At 44.6% G+C, this 21,145-nt stretch overlaps 2 protein-coding genes across 5 annotated transcripts in view; one reads left to right on the top strand and one right to left on the bottom strand.

The window, feature by feature from the left end:
• The first annotated feature begins 11 nt into the window (after nucleotides 1–11).
• Nucleotides 12–2,466, top strand: Mic26-27 (MICOS subunit 26/27). Of its 3 annotated transcripts, none has more exons than NM_001316507.1 (2): nucleotides 12–444; nucleotides 508–2,466. In NM_001316507.1, the coding sequence occupies exons 1-2, from the start codon at nucleotides 293–295 to the stop codon at nucleotides 1,034–1,036; spliced, it is 681 nt and encodes a 226-aa protein (NP_001303436.1). In that variant the 5' UTR covers nucleotides 12–292; the 3' UTR covers nucleotides 1,037–2,466. The 3 variants fall into 3 exon arrangements, with proteins under 3 accessions (NP_001303436.1, NP_650523.1, NP_001287356.1); NM_142266.3 differs by having other exon boundaries at nucleotides 508–1,561; NM_001300427.1 differs by having other exon boundaries at nucleotides 125–444; nucleotides 508–1,182.
• Sb (Stubble) overlaps nucleotides 1,583–21,145 on the bottom strand; it is a 29,124-nt gene continuing 9,561 nt past the window's right edge. Inside the window, exons 1-11 of one of the 2 annotated variants that reach the window (NM_057361.4) lie at nucleotides 17,987–18,141; nucleotides 13,923–14,640; nucleotides 6,980–7,042; nucleotides 5,685–6,284; nucleotides 5,295–5,488; nucleotides 4,877–5,202; nucleotides 3,752–4,181; nucleotides 3,048–3,237; nucleotides 2,675–2,972; nucleotides 2,295–2,444; nucleotides 1,583–2,239 (exon numbers count right to left, since the gene is read on the bottom strand). In NM_057361.4, the coding sequence (NP_476709.1) occupies nucleotides 2,105–2,239; nucleotides 2,295–2,444; nucleotides 2,675–2,972; nucleotides 3,048–3,237; nucleotides 3,752–4,181; nucleotides 4,877–5,202; nucleotides 5,295–5,488; nucleotides 5,685–6,284; nucleotides 6,980–7,020 (2,364 nt within the window). In that variant the 5' untranslated portion in view covers nucleotides 7,021–7,042; nucleotides 13,923–14,640; nucleotides 17,987–18,141 and the 3' untranslated portion in view covers nucleotides 1,583–2,104. Of the gene's footprint in view, nucleotides 2,240–2,294; nucleotides 2,445–2,674; nucleotides 2,973–3,047; nucleotides 3,238–3,751; nucleotides 4,182–4,876; nucleotides 5,203–5,294; nucleotides 5,489–5,684; nucleotides 6,285–6,979; nucleotides 7,043–13,922; nucleotides 14,641–17,986; nucleotides 18,142–21,145 lie in introns of those variants that run through there. The other variant, NM_001300426.1, reaches the window with a different exon arrangement.

Here is a 21,145-nt window from a genome sequence, read left to right as displayed (position 1 = left end):
TTTATATCATCAAATGCAGAAAATAGATGACCTTACAAATTAATCTAATAGCAATACCGATATATCGTGACCACCCTCACACGTGACAGCTGTGAACATCTGTTGCACGAATCACCCACTGCTTTCATTCGTCGTCATGCGTCATTCAGTCGAACCGTGCTGTGACAAATTACGCAATGTCTAACAACTGATGTAAAACAAGCAATTTACCAAACAGTTGGCCAAATTCCGTGTGTACACACACTCCGATCGACCCAGCGAGGCACTTTAACCAGCTCCTGACCACTTCGAGATGCTGCGCAAAACGGCAACGATGGGAATCATGGCGGCGGTTGCCGTTAAAGCGGCTCCCGAGCCCCAGAAACCAGCCTCCAGTGCGGCGGACTGCAGCCTGGTGTGCCGGCCCAGCGAGCTGCCCATCTACGGCAGCTTGCGCAAGACAGAGTGAGTGCCCCAATGCAAGAAAAAGGTCCCAGCCTTAACGATACTCCTTTAATGCTACCGCAGACCCAAGCCAGAACGGCATCCACCACAAGACTCTGTGCTGCACAAGAACCTGGAGGCCGGAGTCCGCTATGTGCGCGAGGAGGTGCAGTCTGGATATAAGGCAGTGGCCGATCAAGCCGGCATTGTCGGCCATTACGTGGAAACCGCTAAGGCACACACCCAGTCCACCATCGACATGCTGAACGAGCCCCAGAACTCCCTGCACCGCAGCGGAGCCATTGTGGTGGGCGGTCTGGCTGGTTTCATCTTCGCCGCCCGTGGAGGCTTCATAAAGAAGGTGTTGTATTCGGGCATCGGAGCAGGTGCAGTCGCCTCCATGTGCTACCCCCGCCAGGCGGAAGAAAACTGCCGCGTGGTACTCTACGAGGGCCGTAAGATCTTCGCCGTGGCCTACAACTTCATCAAGGGCGTAAAGCCAGGAGAGGATGTTCCCGTAGTGCCCTTCCCTACCTCGCTGGAGGACCTTAAGTACATGGCCAGTGACCTGTACGATGAGGCAAAGGATCTAATCTTCCCCAAAAAGAAGTAGGAAGTGCCCTCCCGCTAAAGGAAACTCCTAGTCCACCTCCATCCGGGCGAAAAGTGTGCATCGATTTAAGTTGTATGAAGCTTGAATTCTATCCGAAAGTAGTTATCTCTTTTCTTGTTGCCAGAAATAAATTGGCCTCGCGTCCCAAAAGTGAAACGGCGGTTTAACTTGGCAAATGTGTGTGGGCCGTGGCCAGAACCCGCTCTCACATGAATCTTCGAGTGATTAATTGAGGTGTTGGTGTCAAGTCAAATGTCACGCCAGTGAGCTGTTGAAAAGTGAAATCCGGAGGAAAGTGTCGGCTGCGGATGTCTCCCATCCTCCATCTCCCCACGTGCAAAACCGATTGTGCCAATCATCATCGTCAATGACCATGGCCCGCAGCCGAACATGGCGATGACTACAAATTGTGTGAATGGTCTTGGCCATCCATTTGCGGTGCCCTCGGGGGCTGCTATTGCTGAGGAGGAAATCGGCTCTTATAGCGATGGGTATCTCGAGCGGACCAATTCTCCGATTGCGGCATTATTTATTAGACAATATTTTCATTAATCTTTTATTGCTCTCGAGCTTTCGCATCGCTATAGATAGACTTGTTCTTTGGGCAAGATACAAACAACGTTCGGATGTCTGCATGCATTTGTTTACAATAAATATAGATTTAGTTAATTGTTAAATATTACTACACTAAAATACCAACAACTTGTGGACATGCAAATGACTCCCAATCCCCCCTACCCCTCCCAAGCCCCCTATCCCTTCGGCTATGTACAAATAGATAATCCCATTCGAAATCCGACCGATTTCCTTGTTAGACAACTTACGGTGCTAACATTTCGCTAGACTAAATTAGTGGGCGTTGACTGTGTGTGTGTGTGTGTAGGTGAATGGGTGAGTGCGGATAGGGGCGTGGCAGTGGCCCACAAGGCCATGATGTTAAAATTGTTAAATTGAAGCTAACTACGCTTAACATTCCTTTAAGATAAATCACACAAAACTTATAGATACAACTGATAAATTAAAACAAATAACAAAAGTAGATCTGCCGTCGTCAGTATCTTCTGATCATCATCTGACATGCTCCAGTATCCACGGCGTAAACTTGGAGATTCTCGTACAGACTCCGGGCAAATTGGCCTCGGCACAGCCAATGCCCCAGGAGATGATCCCGGCCAGAAAGAAGCGCCCATCCTGCGACTTGGCCTGCAAAATGTTTATTAGCATATATCTCGTAGGTTTGCTTTATCCGGCATCTCACCTGCAGTGGACCTCCTGAATCGCCCTGACAGGAGTCCTGCCCTCCCGTTTCATAGCCCGCGCACAGGAATATATCCGGAATGAACTCCTGGCGACCAGCTCGCATGAACATCGATTTGCAATTATCGTTACTTACAATCGGCACGGAGACCTATTAAAATGTATTAGATTACATTTGTGTCTTGCATTTAACTTTATTTTTAGATTTATGATATATATCTTTTGATTCACGTTGGAAATCCCTTTTATGATCTCTCTGACTTTTCCTAATTGCAATCGCCCCATTTAGAACCACACCGACAATTTTTTGCGTTCGATTCGCAGCGGTTATCATTGTCGCTGAATTCTAAAAATGAAGCTTAAAGTCGTGTTAACACTCACCTCTTGGAGGACGGAGGGCAGGGTGCCGCCCTCGCTGAGACGACCCCAGCCGGTGACCGTGGCGTTCATGCCAATTAGGAGGCTGTCCGTCTCGGGCAGGCAAATGGGACTGACATGCGGCGCGAATTCGAGCGGCTGCTCCAGCTTGACCAGCGCCAGGTCGTATTCGTACGTGAGGAAGCTATACTTGGGATGCACCACCTTCTTGGCCACCCCGCGCTCTATGTAGGGCAGCTGTTCCTGCACATGCGAGAAGTCGTACTCGCCCACGCGGATGCGTATCTGCGAGATGAGCAGGCTGCAAATGGAAGAGGGGCAGGGATTAGCTCGATCTGGATCTGGATCTAGTCCGGTTTTGGGCTGATCCACTCACTCGTCCACGCAATGTCCGGCGGTGGCTATCCAGTTCTCGTTGATCAAAGCGCCACCGCAACGGTGGGTGCTCGAGAATCCAAAGAAGGAGGTGCGCCGCACCGACACCTGCCAGGGCCAACGACCGAAGGCCGCGCTCTTACCGCCCACGATTCGCGTCTCGGGCCGCGCCAAAGTCGGTACTCCGCACTCTGCAATTGCAGCAATAACAAATTGCATTGTCAGGATGGGTGCTTGCAAAGTCAGTTGTACATATCAATGTATCTTATTTGGGGAACTGTATCTCGAATTCCCTCACAAATTGATTCTTTGACGGTCTACAGAGTTATTTTATAAAGAAAATAACTCTTATTTGAAATTGACTTTTCTCCTATCAACTTACTAACGGAAAACATTAATCGAAACTTGAGTTAAATATTGAAATATCTCTTTAAAAAATGTTAAGAACAACAATTAATTGGCGTCAAAAATTCGGATTAAAAAAATTACGTCGCATGTAACCAGAATTTGTGGACAAAAGAATAGAATATTGCTATATAACAAAATTGGAGTCGTGATTTCGTATGTCTTCAAAATATTCCCAATTATTTCGGATTTTTTAAAACACATTAATTATGTCTAATAAGCTATCATCTTCAATGAGCAAGCATATAATGAAGGGGGTCATTCAAATGGCTTCCCCAAGTGCAAGGGCTTGTCACTCACCGCTGCGAGCCGCCGAAATGGTCTTCACATGGCCCAGAGCTCCGGCGTCGGGGATGGAGGAGTCTGATATCTCGTTGGTCTCGATGCCGGAGGTGGCCAGAACCGGTGTACGGTGCGTAGGCTGCGTTGGCCGTTGGGAGCTGGTGACGATTCCGCTGCTGCTGGAACTGCTGGAGCTAATCGGCCTGGTCGTGGTGGGAGTCTTGCTCGATGTGGTGGAGGTGCTCGAGCTGGAGGTCGCCGTGGTGGGCCGCTGGTAGGGCCTGGTGGGCTTGTTTGTCGTGGTCCTCCTTGTTGTTGTCGTCGGTGTGGTTGTCCGACGTGTGGTTGTTGTTGTTGTGGTTGTGGATGTGGTGGATGAGGTGGTTGAGGTGGTTGACGATGGCCAATGCGAGGACGAGGATGCGGCTAATGATGTGCCCGGCGACAGCTGCAAGAAAGGCCAAAGTGGTAAACATTATGCTAAAATACTCGACCAGGGTCGTTCGGCGGCAAATCATTCCCCATTGCCGGTTCCCATTCCATTTCCATTCCCATTCCACGCAAAGAATCAATTTTTCATTTCGCCGCTAAATCTGCATTAACTAAGAAACCTTCTAGAGGTTTTAAATGAAAGTTTAGATGCTCTAACAAAGTAATGTTTGATAAGACTTTTAAAAAGGGATTCAATTCAGTTTGTACACTATTAAGTACTAGCCATTAACTTTAAAATTAACTGTGCTGCATAAACATTTACCCAGCTCATTTCAGTTTTCTTCGAATCCCCATATACATATGTTAATCTTATTCCTGAACTTCAAGTTAGCAAGTGGCATGCTCTGCTTAAGGTACCCATTCCTGGAAGAGTCCTAAATTCCACACACACCCCTGAGAGCGGCAGGCGAATCTTACATCAACTTTTGGCTCCGGCTCCGCATTGTGCAAACAATAAAATGTCCCCCAAGGCTGTGGCCTGCCATTATGGAGCTGAGGTTGGAGGCCCAGTCCCAGTCGCAGTCGAGGAGTAAATGACCTCGTGGCTCGTTTGTTTCGCTTTCGACATCAATGCATCACCCAGAACCAAGCACCCAGGACCCAGAACATGAACCTGGACCCAAAAGTCGAACCAGACTCGTATTTACATACCTGCGGCCTGGTGGGGCGATGCGGCTGCGGGGGATGCGTCTGGGCCGGCCAAATCAGCGACGTTGATGTCGTCGAGGTGGATGTGGACGGTGGGACGGACGGCGGCGGTGGCGGTGTCCGGTCGTAGACAATCGGTTTCTTTGTGGGCTTCGACGGCTTGGAGGGTCGCGCGGGCATTGGCAAATTGACGATGCCGGGCTTGGTCCAGCCGGTGGGTCGCGGCTTGGTAATAAAGCTCGGCTCGGTGGTCATCTGCCAGTGGTTCTGCTGATTCTGCTGATGCTGCTGCTGCTGCTGCTGCTGGGTCGATGTATGCCAAATGCTATCTGCGGATAGTATTTGTTTGTTACAATTCATGCTAACAATGCATCACCGCTGGGCGGGGGCGCCAAGCCCAGCCTCATTGCGCTCCACTTACTGGGATTCGAACTAGAGCTGGAGCTGGAACTGGAGCTGGGATGCGAGGCTGAGCCATGCAGATCCGAGGCAGTGGTGGGCTTGCTCTGGTAGGGCGGCGGATGCGGGCGGGCCAGAGTGCCCTGGTGGTGCGGACCCGAAGGACGAATCACAAGGGTGCCAGCGCCATGAGGCCTCTCGATGGTGGTCATGCCGCTGCGGACGGTAATTCATCGGGAAATAAGTAAGACGTATACTTAAAAAATTATAATAATTTAGATATATTATGCTATCTTTCAAGCCGCTTTTATATGCACTATTTGTTAATCTGATGAAGTGATACTGATATAGTGATCTTAAATCTTTATTGACGTTCGAAACAGAACAATTCCATCAATTGCTAATCTCTTACCTGATCATCGGCTTGTAGGGCGCTGCCGGCGGTCGCGGGCGGAGCGTGAGCGGCTTGGTGGGCCTCGTGTAGGAGAAGGCCGTCTGGGGCAGGACAATGTTGTCGGTGTAGTTGTGCGTGCAGCAGGAGCCGAACATGAAGGAGTCGACGCACATGCCCACGTGCTTGCCCTCGGACTTGATGCACTCCCACACGAACATGCAGGTGCCCTCGACGCGGCCAAAGGAGCATGGCTTGGGGCTGATCTTGAAGTTCTGGCCGCGCTGCAGTTGCTGCAACTGCGGATAGCCCTCCAGGCGGTGCGGGATGCGGTAGAAGCCGCTACTCATGTCATCGTCGTCCTCGGAGGAGGAGGCGGAAGATGACGGGATTCCCAGGGAGCCCAGTGACTCGAGGCTGTCGGGCGGTGTGATCAGCGCCGCTGCTGCTGTGGCCAGGCAATTGACTACGATTAAGGCTACTAATACTTCTACTATTTGGTCTAGACTGCGCCTGCTCCGCGCCGCAGCTCCTCCTGATCCTCGCGATCCCGCTGCTCTGTTGTTGACTAGCCAATGCCTTTTGGGACACATCTTGGTGGCTGCCGCTGGTGTGCTTCTTCTGCAAGGAACGGGCATGACAGTTTTCGGACATTAGTCTTGTTTCGCCTGCCGGAACCCATCCACCAGAACCCTGTTTGGGTTTGGGACCACCCCCCGCCGCTGAGTCCACCACTAATTAAGCGCACTTGTCGCCACAAAAAGTGGCAGCACAAAAAAAAAAACCAAAGTCAGGCAACGATTTCTACTCTTTATGATTGTTGCTGCTGCTGCTGCAGTTGCTGCTGCTACTGCTGCATATGTTGCTGCAGTTTGTTTTTGTGCTGCTCGCCGTGCAGTCAGTGACTGGTTTAATTACAACTTTTCACTTTTGCTTCATAATCAGCTTTTTTCGTGGCTCTTGTCTTGTTTTATTGTTGAACAAGACTGGAAAAAATTTATTGCGATCGCACGACGGCGACGTCAAACGACACATGCTACAATTAATAATTTCTTGTCCCAAAACCAAGTGCACCCCAGTGCTGCCCCACCCCTTTCGTACTCCTCTTCGCTGCAGCTCATCAAAGCGGAATAGCTCTTTTTTCTTTTCAACAAATTTAATTAAAGTTTAGCCAATCCATTGCTGGCCAAATTAGATGTTTGCCTTTATGGTTTGTAACCTAAACTGGTAGCACACATCGCTGCCTCCCCAGTTGCACGTGCCCCCTTATATACCCCATCCAACCATCCCCACCACCCCTCGAGTTGTCAACTCACCTGTGTCTGAGTCTGGGTCTGATTAAAGTTGGCTGCTTCATCGGTAACGTGCCGGGCGCATGTCTGCAATGGATTGCACGGAGAATGGTAATAATCAGTATGGTTAGCCAAAGTTTGTTGTTAGAAAACCGTATGCTCTTTTTTTATTGCGCCAAGCTATGGTTTATGTTTGTAATGGCATCGAGAATGCCGGGCGCAAAGAGCTCCGGCTGTAATTAGTAGGCTAACTGCGGGATGTCTAACTTTAGTTTGGCATGCATGTGGTGGTGCCGGTCGATCTGGTGGTGCTTCAAACGGCCCACCCACCAGACAACCCACACACACGAGATTGCGGCATTAGCCGGCCACAGATCGTAATCACAAGATCGCCATCATCATGATGATGGTCATATGCAACGATGATAACTGGAGGAGTGCGGAAAGGAGCCATGTGAATGGATGTGCTGACAACACTTTGGGGGCGGGATTGTGGCAATTATGTGACACTTGGGAATATTATGCAACTCATGGATGGCTGAGGTGAAGGAACTTGCGAATGAATGTTGGAGTGAGTAATTAGTCAGTAATTGCTAGAACTTTATTTAAATGGGCTAAATAAATTAATCAATTATGATTAAAATGTTCCGATGACAAAGGTAAGTAAATACAGGTTAAGAAAAACTATTAAAAACCAAATAATACATATGTAAATGAATTTATATTTATACGAATTTGTACGGAGCAAACCTCTCTCATGGATTAATTCATATTTATCGAACACTCATTGGAAAACGTAGATATCCAAACATCATTCATTCGACACACTCATACAAGAGATACTCAAAGCTCGGCTCCAGCCAAATCCCGTTTATCGCCTAATCATCTTAATGTTGATTATAATTACAAATCGTTTGAATGCAATTTGATACCAAATACTTTGTGCACATCATTGGCTTGGAAAACGCTTCATGTCCATGTTGATTGAAACCGAAATTGATATTGATGTTGGAGTTCGAGCTTGAGTTAGTGCTGATGTGGATGTGGAAGCGGCGGATGAACATGTGCCTCGAGATTAATTTCAGCTTTGGCCCCGATCATTTTTCCCCACATCGTGTGTCCGACTTCGAGCCGAGTTCTTCATGGGTCGCTCGAATCGATTCATCAATTGGCCGGGTCTGCAGACTCCTTTGAGCCAGAAACGCAAACGAAACGTTAGCGCTGCTCACTTCTAATAACTCTATTTTCAATTGGGCGCGGGGGGTAAAGATGTGCTTGCCCCTGCCACACGCCGGCTGTAGACCTATGAAGCTATGTTTGTGTCCATATAGCGCATGAACCGTTGGAAATCGATTTCGTTACGTTTTCATTTCCTCAACGAAAGTAGCAGCAGCAGCCGATGGTTTTTTACTTCACTTCAATTTCTTTGCCTTCTTTAGTTTTGGGCTTATTTTTCGCAGAGAACTGGTCGAAAAATACCCGAAACGTAATTACCCCGTTTAAACGCCCCAAAACAGAAGCGGGGAAAAAATAGTAGCAGTAGTAGCAGCAGTAACAGCAATCTCTCGTGCTAATGACTATCTTTAGGAGCCCAAAACGAGCCAAAGACGGGTAGCACCAGTGGTCTTCTGACAAACAGTCAAATGGCCAGACATCGACTCAAGCCCAGACAGACAAAGACTCAAATCCAGCCCAGGGGCCAAATGATTTTCCAGCAAAATGCTAGAGCTATTAGAAAAATGTTAGCCCAACTCGGCTGAGTTTTAACATGACCTGCCAGAGTTAGTCGGCGCTTTGGGAAGTCGGAGCACTGCCAAAAATAATCTAAACATACTTAAATTAATTAACAGTATTTAGTTGGAATAATATATCTATGCTCACAACGGATTCTCTAGACTTCTTTGGTTCAAATCGGCATTGAAGCGCAGACAGTTTAAGTTGGTTTAAACTGTTTTATCGAAAGAGAATTTATAATTGTTCTGCTCTGGTTTTTACTTTCATTAAAACCGTTTGAATGATATTTTGGCTTTTTCCAAGAATTTTCATTTGTGAAATATTGTAGTTTAAGTTGTAGTTTTTGTTTTTTGTCCCTACTTCAACACTGTCTTCAAAGAGTCTCCAATCTTTTTCGCTAAGTGCAAGTACGTGCTGAGTAGCTGACTTGAACTCAAAGCTGGGCTTGCAGCAGCCGACTTAGTAGAAAAGAGTAATTGTAATAACAATTGCGCAATTTGCGTCAGTCACTTAAGTTCCGCCGCCCCCTGCCCTTTTCCACTTCTATTGGCGTGTGGTAAAGTGAGGAAAGTCTCAGTTCGTTTAGTTAAGAGCACTCCCGTCCGGGGGCATCGGCATCTGGACAGCCCCTAGCTACCAGCTTCCAGCTCCCAGCTTCTTCTCCAGCTCCAGCAAGTGGTATCTGCTATCAGCTCTGGAGGATGAGGAAGACGCTTACCCGGTAGGCGTTTTGTCAATCGACAGGCGACGGCACAGATGACAGGCCGCCCAGCTTAATGAAAAAGATAAACAACTGGATTGCACTAGCCACAAGCGACTTAAGCAGCCAGATGCGCAGGTAAATGGTACACTGGAAAATAGTTACTTTGCATATAGATTTGTTTTCTGATCAAAAGGCTTACGAGAAACTAACAAACATTCTTTAACACTAATTTTTTGTGTGTATGTAGAAGGGTTTCTTTTGCAGGGGGCAAGAGACAATACAGCCCAGATGAAGCTGGGCTGGCGGCATCTTTTGAGATAGTGAAAGAGGCCTGGTGAGCGAGAAAAAGTGAAGAGGGGGCTCGAAGCTTGTTATAATCACTGCGCGTAACGCAAACACAATTTTTGAGTGGCCGGCCATGTGAAATCCATGCCATCCATACCTGGAGGCGGTCGCTCGATGCTACGACGACTGCCTTACCACTTACGATGGGGAATCTGAGTTGGGAACGATATGAGTACTTAGAACAGTGAGGGGGAAAAGTCGTTGCACCTGAGTCGACCGCTTATCAATGTGAAAATCAAAAAAGCTAAGCGAAACGAGTCTTGAACAGCGGAAGCACTGCAGTAAATTGAAAGAAGTGTTTAAAATCTCGTTATAACTGAGAATAGCTGTAGGAAATATGGAGCTCTATAATCGGGCATGATAAAATGACAGCCATTTGATATAGGGATTAATGGCCAGAAACCGTTTTACGAGCCAAGGCAAAGTTCTTGATGAATAATGTATGACTCAAAAATGCAGTTATAATTTAACAGGGATTCCGTGATGCATGACATCACTTTTATCCCAAATAAAATCAATTATTCACCTAGGTCATTAAGTTGAGAGAGTAATGTTGTTAAATTTTACGAGTCTTTTACACATTTGACACAAGGCACATCACAGAGCCTAATGGCTTCATTGATGAAATTGTGATTTAATTTGAAACGTATAATGCATAGATCCAGTACCTGGCATTTTCTTATTGAGTTGTTAAATCTTTTCACATTTTCTCTTTATTTCTTCCCATTTAGCTTTAAGTTATTTCGTTTGCAAGTAATAAATACCTCAGCTCAGGATGCTGTTTATTCCCCAACTTTCCTTTTTCGAGCTCGTCAGTAAACTTTATGGAGCGACTGTTACAGCCTGGCGCCCGTTCGCTGATTGAAATCAAATGCGAGCGCTAATTAATTGCGTTTGCAGCCTGTTGGCGCATTACGCATACGCAATGTGTAACGCATCCTCCGGCGTGTCATTGGCCTGGGGCATCAGTTTCGGCTTTTGCCGGTCTGAATGCCGATCTGTATGTCGGTCCGAAATTAAAGCAACACGTTTCCAACCTGTTAAGTTTCCGAGACTGGGCCACAAACATAAATCACCTCGAGAGTGGGCTTGGTTGGATTCCCCTGGTTTATTAACCTCACGCGGCTAATGGCCAATGGTCAGCCAGTCGGGCAGCGGTTGGTGGCCACCAATGGCCAGTGGGCATGGTCAAGTGCTATGCAACTCCACTCGCTGCTGCACTTGCACCTCTGACTGACCGCAGAGTTTAGTTGCCCCGAGGGCCCCCAGCTGTTATTGTTGTCGGTTTGTTGTTTGTTTGTTTGTTTTCCCTCCTTTTCTTCGCTTTGTGGGCATGGGCATCATGGGCATGGGCTTTCCCGCTGCCAAAGAAACACATAAAAGGGGTGAGCTGGCTGGGTATTGTCCAAACATTTACTTTGTCTTGGCCAGGCTATAGCCGCATGACGGGGCAGCTTTTAAGGTCGGGTTCTAAAGTGACTTCTCGTAATTTATTTTCCATTCTGCGGCATAATTAATTCGGTTTTCATTTCCAGTTGGCTTTTCTCCCAGCACCTATTCTAAATGGCTTCATTTTCGATTTCATAACGGTCGCTCAGGGTCCGCCAGTTGAATGGATTGGTAAATTGAAAGACCTCATTTCGTTCACGATCATGATCGGGCCCAGTTCCAGTCGCAGTCCCTTGAGGAAGTTACGGCAACACGTGCGTAACCGTAACGCTCCGAATTGACCATAAATGAGGGCCTCAATCGCGGCAAAAAAATCAGAGTTTCGAAAAGTAACAGTCTCTGCATCGCAAGCGTAACACTTTCGGCCCGAAAAAATGCCAGGCAAAAATGTTTGAGCCAAAGTCGTGCAGGGGCAATCACTTTTTGCCACTTTTAGTTTGGTGTGTGACAATTTGACAGATTGAAAGTGAAAAGAGCTCGAAGTAAATGTCCCTAAGTGCTGTTACTGCAAGGGATAGACACCGCCTGTCTTATCGTTAATTTGCATGAAGTGCACGTTGCCATCACTTTTGAGCATGCCCGCAGCGGATAGTAGAGATCCCATGGCCATGGGATCGTACCCATCCAGTGGGTCAATCAGCATTCACTTGTCCCATTCGCGGACAACTCGAGTGGCTGCCAAGAGGGCCTCCGGGCAGATGAGCTGCAGAAAGTTAGAAAAGAAAAGTGGCGAAAATAGAATGGTCGGTGGCCGAGAAGGAGTGCCACATTGCCCCATCAATTGAACCGATGGATTCATGCCCATTCACACCTCCAGAAACTCATTTTAACAGGGTCTTCGGCTCGGCAAAATGAGTGTCAAGAGTGTTAATTGCTGTGTTCGCAATTAATGCAGAAATAATTATACATCTGTGTTGGCCATTCATAATCACAGGCCGTTCGTTCATTCATTCATTCATTCACTTGCCACTTTGGCCACTCATTCGGAGGCTCTCTGTTGGCCAATGATTAATTCAGCGATTGCATTCGTCGTCTAGACTTTGATTGCGGCTTATAGCTGTAAATTGTATCTTGTATCTGTGTTGATGTCATAAAATCACCTTAATGGATAATAACTGACTGATGTGTGTTTTTATGTGACCCAAACCTGGTCAAGATTCTATTGTTCTCATTTATTGATTGACTGCAAACGACTTTTATGGAGTAACAATGAAGCTACTTAGATAATTCCTTTAAAGCAAGCCCCCCTCATGACCCTGATTACACTCAAAGTCATTCTTTGCAGTCTTTGTTTTTTAGTGGGAATTTCTTGGCTTACATAATACATTTCTTTCTATGCTGTAACTTGTAGCGTTACAATTGCTTTATGTTACATTTAAGTACTACTTAAACATGACATTTAAAAGTGGTTAGAATGTGAACGACAAGGACGACATTTTCATTTAATTTAATGAAATATAAAATTTAACAAATGAATTCTACTTCTTATGATAGAGTATGACTTAGGGACCTGTAATAGCTTAATATTCAAATAACCAAAAATAGTAAATGTGAAAAGCAAACAATCAATTTAACTGAGTGATGCCCAAGGGCACTGCACTTTTGTTGTATAACTTCCCCCCTAGAGACCAAGGTCTTTCCCAATCACAGTAATAGTCAGAAATTATACTATCGCACTGATATTATTTCACCATTTCCCAAAGCGACAGAAATTTTTGACGCATTTAAATAATTTTTCGCCTCAAGTTGTACAAATGGAATAATGGGTTCGGAAAATTATATAACCGCCGTAGGCATCCGAAAGACGGTCACAGTTTGCTGACTGCCGCTTGCCAACACTGCAATTGGTGGGCCAAAAGGCCCAGAGACACCGAAATTGGTTAAGAGCAGGAGGACAAATTTGGTTTTACGCGCAAGTGAATTGCGCTTTATGAGCGCTCGCTTTGATTGCCGCATGATGGTGATGGGATTGTAAGGTATGGTATCTTATAGGATGGAAGTCGTATTGGTATATGGCATATGGCACAAGGCACATGGCACATGGCACATGGATGGAACCGGAGGGAAGACGTCCACATTGCAACAATTATTCTGCTCGATGACTTTCGCTAATAAAACGACACACGCTGTGGCAAAAGACAGCCCCGAGGTTGACACAATCCAGTCGGGCTGGAAGACGACATCGACTGGGGATTGACTGCTGATTTTATAACACTCCACTCCGTCGGATAACCGCATGCAATCCGGCAGACGCTGATTTACAGACAAGTCTCTCGATGGGGTAACCGAGTGTTGCGAAATTAGAATGGCTGGGCGAATTGAGCGGGGCCAACAGCACACTTAAATTAGTGGGGAAAATTGCACCTGCCGAAGGTGCAAACTAATTTGGGGAATTATTAAGCAAATGCTGATGTTCATTTCGTGGTAAATACATAATATTTAGGAAGTTCTCAAGCGACAAGAATATTTTGTAAATTAGGCATCTGACCTAACGGGCGATTTACTAATTAAGAGACTTGCTAAAATGTATGGGATCATTAAAAATATTAGTCTGGGATGAGAACCGTGAAAAGAGATTTTTTTGGAGGGGCTTTGATTTTTTTCTTTTTTTAATTTCGGTGTTATATGCGATGTTTTCGGGCTAAACTCAAGTTATCTGCGAAAAGCATCGTGAAATTTGTTGGTGCTACATAGGTGAAAGCTTGGACAATAAAGATAATAAATACTTAAACTTACTAGTCTTTCAGTTCAGTTTCGGCTATTTGCTATTTGGCTGCGATTGTAAAGTTTACGCCTTGCTTTAAGAGTCGGTTAAATGTTTAATTATCTTTGTAGAACGGCAAACTTTTTGATGGATTTTTAAATTTGATTTTCACTCCTTGCCATTTTTTTCACTTGGCAGTTTTTCCATTTACGATTGAACTCTTCTTGCTTTCATTCGAAATAATTGCACGCACAAGTTGGGGAATTCTCGTTAATTATTTTTAAATATGTATTTTTTAGAGTCGCGGACTTTCCATCGTTTTCATGGTCAATAAAACACATCAAATCCTCGGGTAATGGCAAATCAAATTGTAACGAAAATTTCTTTTCGTTTTTAACTTGTTGTTCCTTTTTTCTTTTTGTTTTAACAATAAATATGATGTTTAATTGATTTGCATTTCACTGCGAAGTCGTAAAACTCTTTTGTAAATACATGTGAGCTAGTTTTTTGTTATTGTTATAGCTGCACCACACTCTTAATTAATTGTTACTGAGGCCTTTATTTTTTTTCGAGCTTTATTTGTTTTCTTTATAGCGACGTCTCGAATTGAAAATATTTTTTCTCTTGGTATTGAGTTAAGCTTTTATTGCACCGTGATTTTCCGTGGCCTTTATTGTTTTTCACTTTTGTTTCGGTTGATTTCTTTTTATTTCACTGCCTTTCTTCAGTCGTGGGCGTATGTATTGTGGGCTGCAAAACAAAACAGAAGTGGAGCTGTTAATGAAAATGGGCCAACGATCATCGAATTAGAAATCACCCAGCCCAGCCTAGCATCGTTTTTCGGCTTCACTCTTGGCCAGCCGAAATTTATGCAAAAAAGCCCTCGACAGCCATGTGATTAGGCCAAAAACGCTTCGATCCGCTCGGCGGACCCTATTTGCATTCGATTCGCTGGTAGCCGATCGGAATTGCCAAAAATTGATGCATATCAGCTGGCCGATCGGATCGTGGGGAGTCCGCTCCGTGGATCAGGTTGGAGCTGCTCAGGCTGCCACTCGGCCAGTTAGCCAAGCGGCCAAGCAGCCAAGTAGCCAAGTTAGCCAAAGACCCAAAATTGATGGCTATCTTGAGTTATGAGGCGTTATGGAAATGGAAATTGCATTTTACATTCGCGGACCACTCAAAAGTGACAGTTGAAAGCGTCGACGACGATTTAACGAATTAATGTTTCGTGTTTATAATTTTGGATCTCTGATTCGAAAGCTCCAACCAAAGGGGCTACCCTCCCAATTGACGGTCTTTAAATGCAAAGATGCTTAACTGGGTGAGAGGAACATTATCACACTTGTAATTGGGCTAACGAATTGTGTTTTCTCTGAGAAAATTAGTCGATATAAAAGCCCCATAAAAAGCAAACTCGATTCATTTGGGTAAAATGTTGGAAATATACAAAGAGCAATAAAAGACGCATCTAAACCGAATGGTGCATTATGCTTAAGTATGTTTTTGTAGTAAGCTAGAATTTATAGTTAAATAAATCATTGTGTAGTTTAAAATTCCGAATAAAGGTAATCCCAAAATATAATAGTCCCAGAATCTAACCTCTAAAGGACTAGTTAAAAATAATTCTCTAATCATTTATTCTACACCCTTCCATTTTATTTAAATTATTGATATTTCTTTTTAAAAAGGTGCATCATGTATGTTGATTTTATCTTTATAATTTGCAAGTGAATGGAGCCTTAGAAAAAATTAAACTGTAAAAAAGGTTATGGCCAAGATGCTGAATAGTTTTTATGGTATTAAATTTCTTTAAAGTAATAATTTGCTGTTTACCACTTATTTCCCTTGTTTATCTTTTCTCTGTGGCAATCGCACTTGCAGCCGACCACAGGAATCACTTTCAGCTGACTGAAGCCGCAGCTTCCTGCCCCCTTACCCCTTCTTCTCGCCCCCCGTCCCCTGCCCGGGTGCTCATTAAATGTGAATTTGCACTTCTTTGCCGCTTAATGGTATGCTTCCTTGTGGCACGAAGACGACGACGAGTGGAAGTTGTCAACGGCCAACAATTAACTGGTGCAGTGCCTTAGCAACGCTGCTGGCTAGTTAGCTCTTGGCCACCCGATCTTTTGTTGCCCCATCCCCTTGCCTTAATTGTGCCAAAGTGGTGCCAATTTTTATTGCCGACTTATCGCTTGAGATTTCCCTCCGATCCCCACTCTATTTTCCACATTTGCAGCGGCTGCTGTGTTGTACTTCACTTAATGAATCCCGTTAGGCAGTTGCAGCCACAAGTTGATTTTTCGCAACGCATTTGCAGAACAAACATCAAACTGCTGCTGCTTCTGGTACTGGCGACTCCGTGGAACGCTATCAAAACTAATTTATATGCAAATGCAGTTCAAGTAGCTGCAACAAAAGACAAAGTCAAAGACTTTGGTGTGGAGTCCCTGGTGGAAAATCCACGGCACCAGCTTTGGCGGTGTAGAAGTCTTCAATAAACAGTGGGAAGTAAGCAGTGCTCTGATCGGAGTTCTTCTGCCTTCGCTACACAACGAGAAATGGGATCGAATTGGTGTTTTTAAGGTTCATATCTTATATTATATATAATACAATATAACTGAGATATATGGAACATCATATACTGATCATATATTGATTTGACTGCAGAGCTTTTAGTTAATCACTATGACGTGAATGAATATTTCAGCAGTAAAACAATTTTTTTTTTGTAGATAAAGTTCTGTCAGGAACTTTTAAAAGGAGTAAAAGGAGTTTTAGATCGAAATTAATTAAATTAATTACTACAGAATTCAATGAAACGTATTCTGTTATATGAACTTTCTTTTTAGATAATGGGAATATCTGAAAGCCCTTCATACATGTTTTTTCCGTATGGCACATACTTGTACTCTCTGTGCGAAAATTCTCCCGAGGAAGCAAAGAGCCAGCACACACGGCATGATTTACCGTAGAGAACAACAAAGAAATTAATTAACTGCACTTGTATTAGATCCCTGACCGGCTGGCAGCGCGTGTGCCTGTGTTGGTGACTATCTGTGAGTGAGTGCATTAGCTTGGCAGTTAAATGCCTCACGAGCAAGTCGCCCAGCCCGCGAGTTGGCATTTGACAGTGTCGGGAGCAGGAAAAACTGGCTGCCGCGGCATTAACTCACTTTGCATTTGCAGCTGAAGCTGAAGTTGCAGCAATAGCTATAGCTGAAAAGCGAAGCGTTTTTCGTTGTTCTCAGTTCGTGATTTTTGTCTCAGTTGTTTTCTTTTTTTTATTTTTTTTTTTGTTTTTGTTTTGGCCAACAAGTGCCAAGTTGAGCGGCAATTGCAGTTTGCATTTAGCAGGGGCCTGCGACTAATTAGTGCTCATGTCGCCTGCCAAAAGTTATCGACTGGCAGCTCCGGAGTTCATTATCCTGTCTAGCTCTGTTATCCTGCTGTCAGCATTTGCTGCGCCCGATAAGGCTTTATTTCTTAATTAGCAGCCCGAGTGCTCCAGTTTGTGCGCCCCTCAGGGTGTTAATTTCAAAATCTCAACGCGTGCCGCAAGCAGAAAATGCTGCTGCCACAGCTGCAATGCGTTGACAGCGAATGCAATTTGAACTTGATGGCCGGCAACGTGACACGCATATTAAGCAGATTGTGGAGCTCCGGTTTTGTAATATACGAGGAGTATGCATATGTGAGGCATAAGTTGTCGAGGCGGCGCTTTAAATACGCACAAAGCGGCCTCGCATGCGCAATTAGTCGTGATTGAGTCGCAAGTTTGTTTAAGCATCGAGAAGAGGGAGCCCAAGATGAAGAAACTACGGCAAAATTACCTCGAACATGGGCACGAACGAGGAAAACTCTCACTTTTCGGCGGCTCGGTCTTGTGGCTTTATTTCTTAACAGTTTCTTCCATTTTGTGTAATTTTCGATTAACAATTTCGATTAGGTTTTGCGTCTTTTTGATTGATTGAAATGTCTTGTCGGTTTCGGTTACTTCTTATTATTTTATTTCTATTTTTTTCGCCTTGATCTTTTTTTTTGTGGGTTTCTAGCCGCTGGGCTGAATGTTAAAGTGTGTAACAAAATTAGGCACCTTTTCGTGAATTTCTTCTTGTGTTTTTTTTCCCATATAGAATGGAGCTGCAAGTGTGCGAACCGAAAAGCGAACAGCAAACAGCGAAATCGAAACCGAATCCGAATCGGAAACCGATCTGAACCGCACTCGAGCGCTGTGAAAACCAAACTGCGGCCGGCAAAGCATCAGCCAGCGCATAAAACTGCGCCAGGTGCCCAGAGAAAAGCACGCTCGAAGAGTGATGGAAAGAAGAGAGCCGAAGACAGAGAACCGCAGACTTCAGCGCCGAAGAGAGATTTATGACGGGCAAGTTTGTGCCTTAAGTCTTTCGTTTGAACAGCTGATTGCGAGCTCTTTGCCTGGCAAATTGATAAGTGCACAAATGTTTACCGCTGCGGCGACCTCGACCCCCCAGGCTTGCTGGTAAACAAACAGCCGTGCGCACATACACATTTGGCCATAAATTTGGCACGAATGCTTTTGGCCACTTTCCCGCCCATTCCCAGACTTTGTCACTGGACTGGCACCCCCCACCCTGAAAAGCACACCCTCACCTTCTGGGGTGATTCATGGATCGGCGATTATTTAATCTGCGTATTAGCGCAAGCTCTTTTATTTTCGACCCGTGTGCGGTTTCTTTATTGACTCACCGACTTTTGAAAGTGGGTCAGTGTTAAAGATTTTTCGCCTCTCATTTGTTGGGATTTTTTATGAGTTATCAGTATAACTGTTACATAACACTGAGTGCAGCCTATTGTTGACGTTTTTATGGGGGATGCCAAGAGCGGTCGAACCGATGATTCAGTTCAATTCACGCCGGGATGCTGAAATACTGGTAGCACAGGGGGAATTATTATAGCCAGTCGTGGGTCAGCTGTCATTTCACATTTAAATGAGTGTTCAAAGGAGCACATATGTAAATACAGTCAGCATTTAAAACGGATTTTAAATGGGAGAAATCGCCCATGTACATATATACTATTATTACTGTTAGGCCGATGGCTATCTTGCGAAATCTTAGAGAAGAGTTTGAGCTTACTTTCTTGAAATAAAAGTCAAACATAAATTATTCGCAACCTTTTACAAAATGGGGTAACTAGTAATCACATATCTAAAAAGCCTACGTTTACGTTTTTGCACAGATCATTGATCACTCCAGATTTCTGGAAAGAATAACGATTTGCATGACGGCGCTCGCCAATTCTTAGCAAATTTATCTGAAATTGCCTATAATCTCTTATGGCTAACCGGCTTGAAAAATTAACACTCGAACATTGTAAATGGTCTGCTGATCGGTTTAGTGCAGTTCAACGAACGTCGTTGGGTTCTCGAACGCTGATCTTGGCCAAATGAAGAGAAACATTCATTCATGGCTGACTGCGCGCTGATAAATAGATCTTCCAATGGATTCCAACACAGCAGAGCAGTTCAATGACAGAAATCTCAACACTGATCGTTGATCGTCGACGACTTGAGATCGAGGATCCATGCCAATTGCTGAGTTCTTACTACTGAATTACTCAGTGATCGATTTAGCCCAGATCATTTAACACTGTCTTCGCTTAACGATCATAAATCAGCTGGGAATGAAGTTGTAAATAAGGGGTAACAACGAGTTATTGGAAAAATAATAAAGGGGCCCAAGTTTTTTAAATTGAACAATTTGTCGCTTACCCATTAGTTTGACAATTAAAAGCATAATTTAAAAATTTTCTACTGATTTCTATAAATAACTAAGCAAAAAAGTCATGCATTTTTATCTTTTATTCTAAAATTGACCGCTAATTTAGCCTATCCGGTTTAATGGGTCTGGTTTAACGCTCTTTTCTTCTACCCACATTTTTTCCATTTTATAATTCCAACTGTTATGGGTCTGCCAATTTAGCCCGAAACTAAAATATCTCAATTCTGCCATAAAAACTCCCCATGACATCTTTTTTTTACCAATATTTAATTTGGCTCTAAGCGTTCGATGTAAGCCGAAAATCGAATTCCACCTTACTGACCCATTTATCCAGCTCCTCAACCCCGCGGCTAGCGAACCAAACGCAGCAAGTGGCACTCTTCGACTGGCGAAGAGGTGTTTACCAGTGGTAAGGGGGCAGGTGGAAGGATCGGAGCCAGTTGGAGTCGGACTCTCTGCTTGGGAATTGATTAATCGTTTACACGTGAATCAAACCTCGAATCGTTAATTTAAATGGGTAACACAATGAAACAAAATGCTGCCAATATATTTGCCAATTATGCCGGCTCCCATGGTTGCAGACAAAGTAAGTTTGGGTTACATTAAAAGAAAAAGCTTGCTAATCTTAACGAATTTCAAAGAGTGTACCCAAAAAAAATTCTAGCTCTGCTCCGAAAAAAATTAACATTTTAATCTGTAAATTTTAGAATTACAAATTTTATAATCAGCATTTTGTTAAGTAACAATTTTTAAGTCACATTTAGCTTATTGTTAGTGTAGACCTTGGTGTTTAGGATCCTGTCAACGATTCTCTGATTGACATTTGCATAATATGGACCCGCTGAAGATCTCGTGATCCGTGTGTGAACTACGGGCTTTGGGTCTGGGCTGGTTCAAAGTGAAAGTCAGTGTCAAGATTAATGGGTCGTAATTTGTCATGCCAATGAGGCCTCACTCCACTCCTCTTCAGTCGATAGAAGAGTATGCTCCGGTTAAGCCCGATCTTGGCGTGCACATCATGTCATTTTCATTTGGAATCGTTTTGTGCTGTCAACAATGCCACAAAAGCGCTGCAAATGACATGTACGAACTCAATCGATTATCGAGTAGGAAGTGGAAAGCGAGGCGAGTTTGTGCCTTAAGTCTTTCGTTCGGGTTCCGCAAAAAGAGAGAAGCGGAGCTGTAGTTGGCTGGCGCGATGGCTAAAGACGATGGAATGCGGTAATTAATTAAGCCAAAAGCAAGAACTGCCAACGGCAGCTGACGAAGAATTTTTCTTTCATTTCCAGCTGGAAAAGCCACCAATCTACGGTGCGATAGGGCTACGAAGGGTAGGACATGGTGGGCGGTCGATTCCTAAGAATCCAAACATTGCATGCATGAAATGAGCGTAATTATTAAGTACAAGCCAGGCAGCTGGGCACTAAGCCCCATTGCTACCACCGTCTCTTGGCCGTCTTGGCCATGTCTTTATTTAATAGTTGTGTAAGTAT

The sequence above is a fragment of the Drosophila melanogaster genome, chromosome 3R (genome assembly GCF_000001215.4).
Source record: "Drosophila melanogaster chromosome 3R".
In the NCBI taxonomy this organism is placed as follows: Eukaryota; Metazoa; Arthropoda; class Insecta; order Diptera; family Drosophilidae; genus Drosophila; species Drosophila melanogaster.
The sequence above is the reverse complement of the archived record's forward strand: the minus strand, read 5'-3'. Positions and strand labels throughout refer to the sequence as shown.

Bases quoted from the DNA above. Each gene is read 5' to 3' on its own strand.
- Mic26-27 (NM_001316507.1), top strand. From the start codon at position 293: ATGCTGCGCAAAACGGCAACGATGGGAATCATGGCGGCGGTTGCCGTT. The intron at 445-507 runs GTGAGTGCCCCA...ATGCTACCGCAG, and splicing joins GGCAGCTTGCGCAAGACAGA to ACCCAAGCCAGAACGGCATC.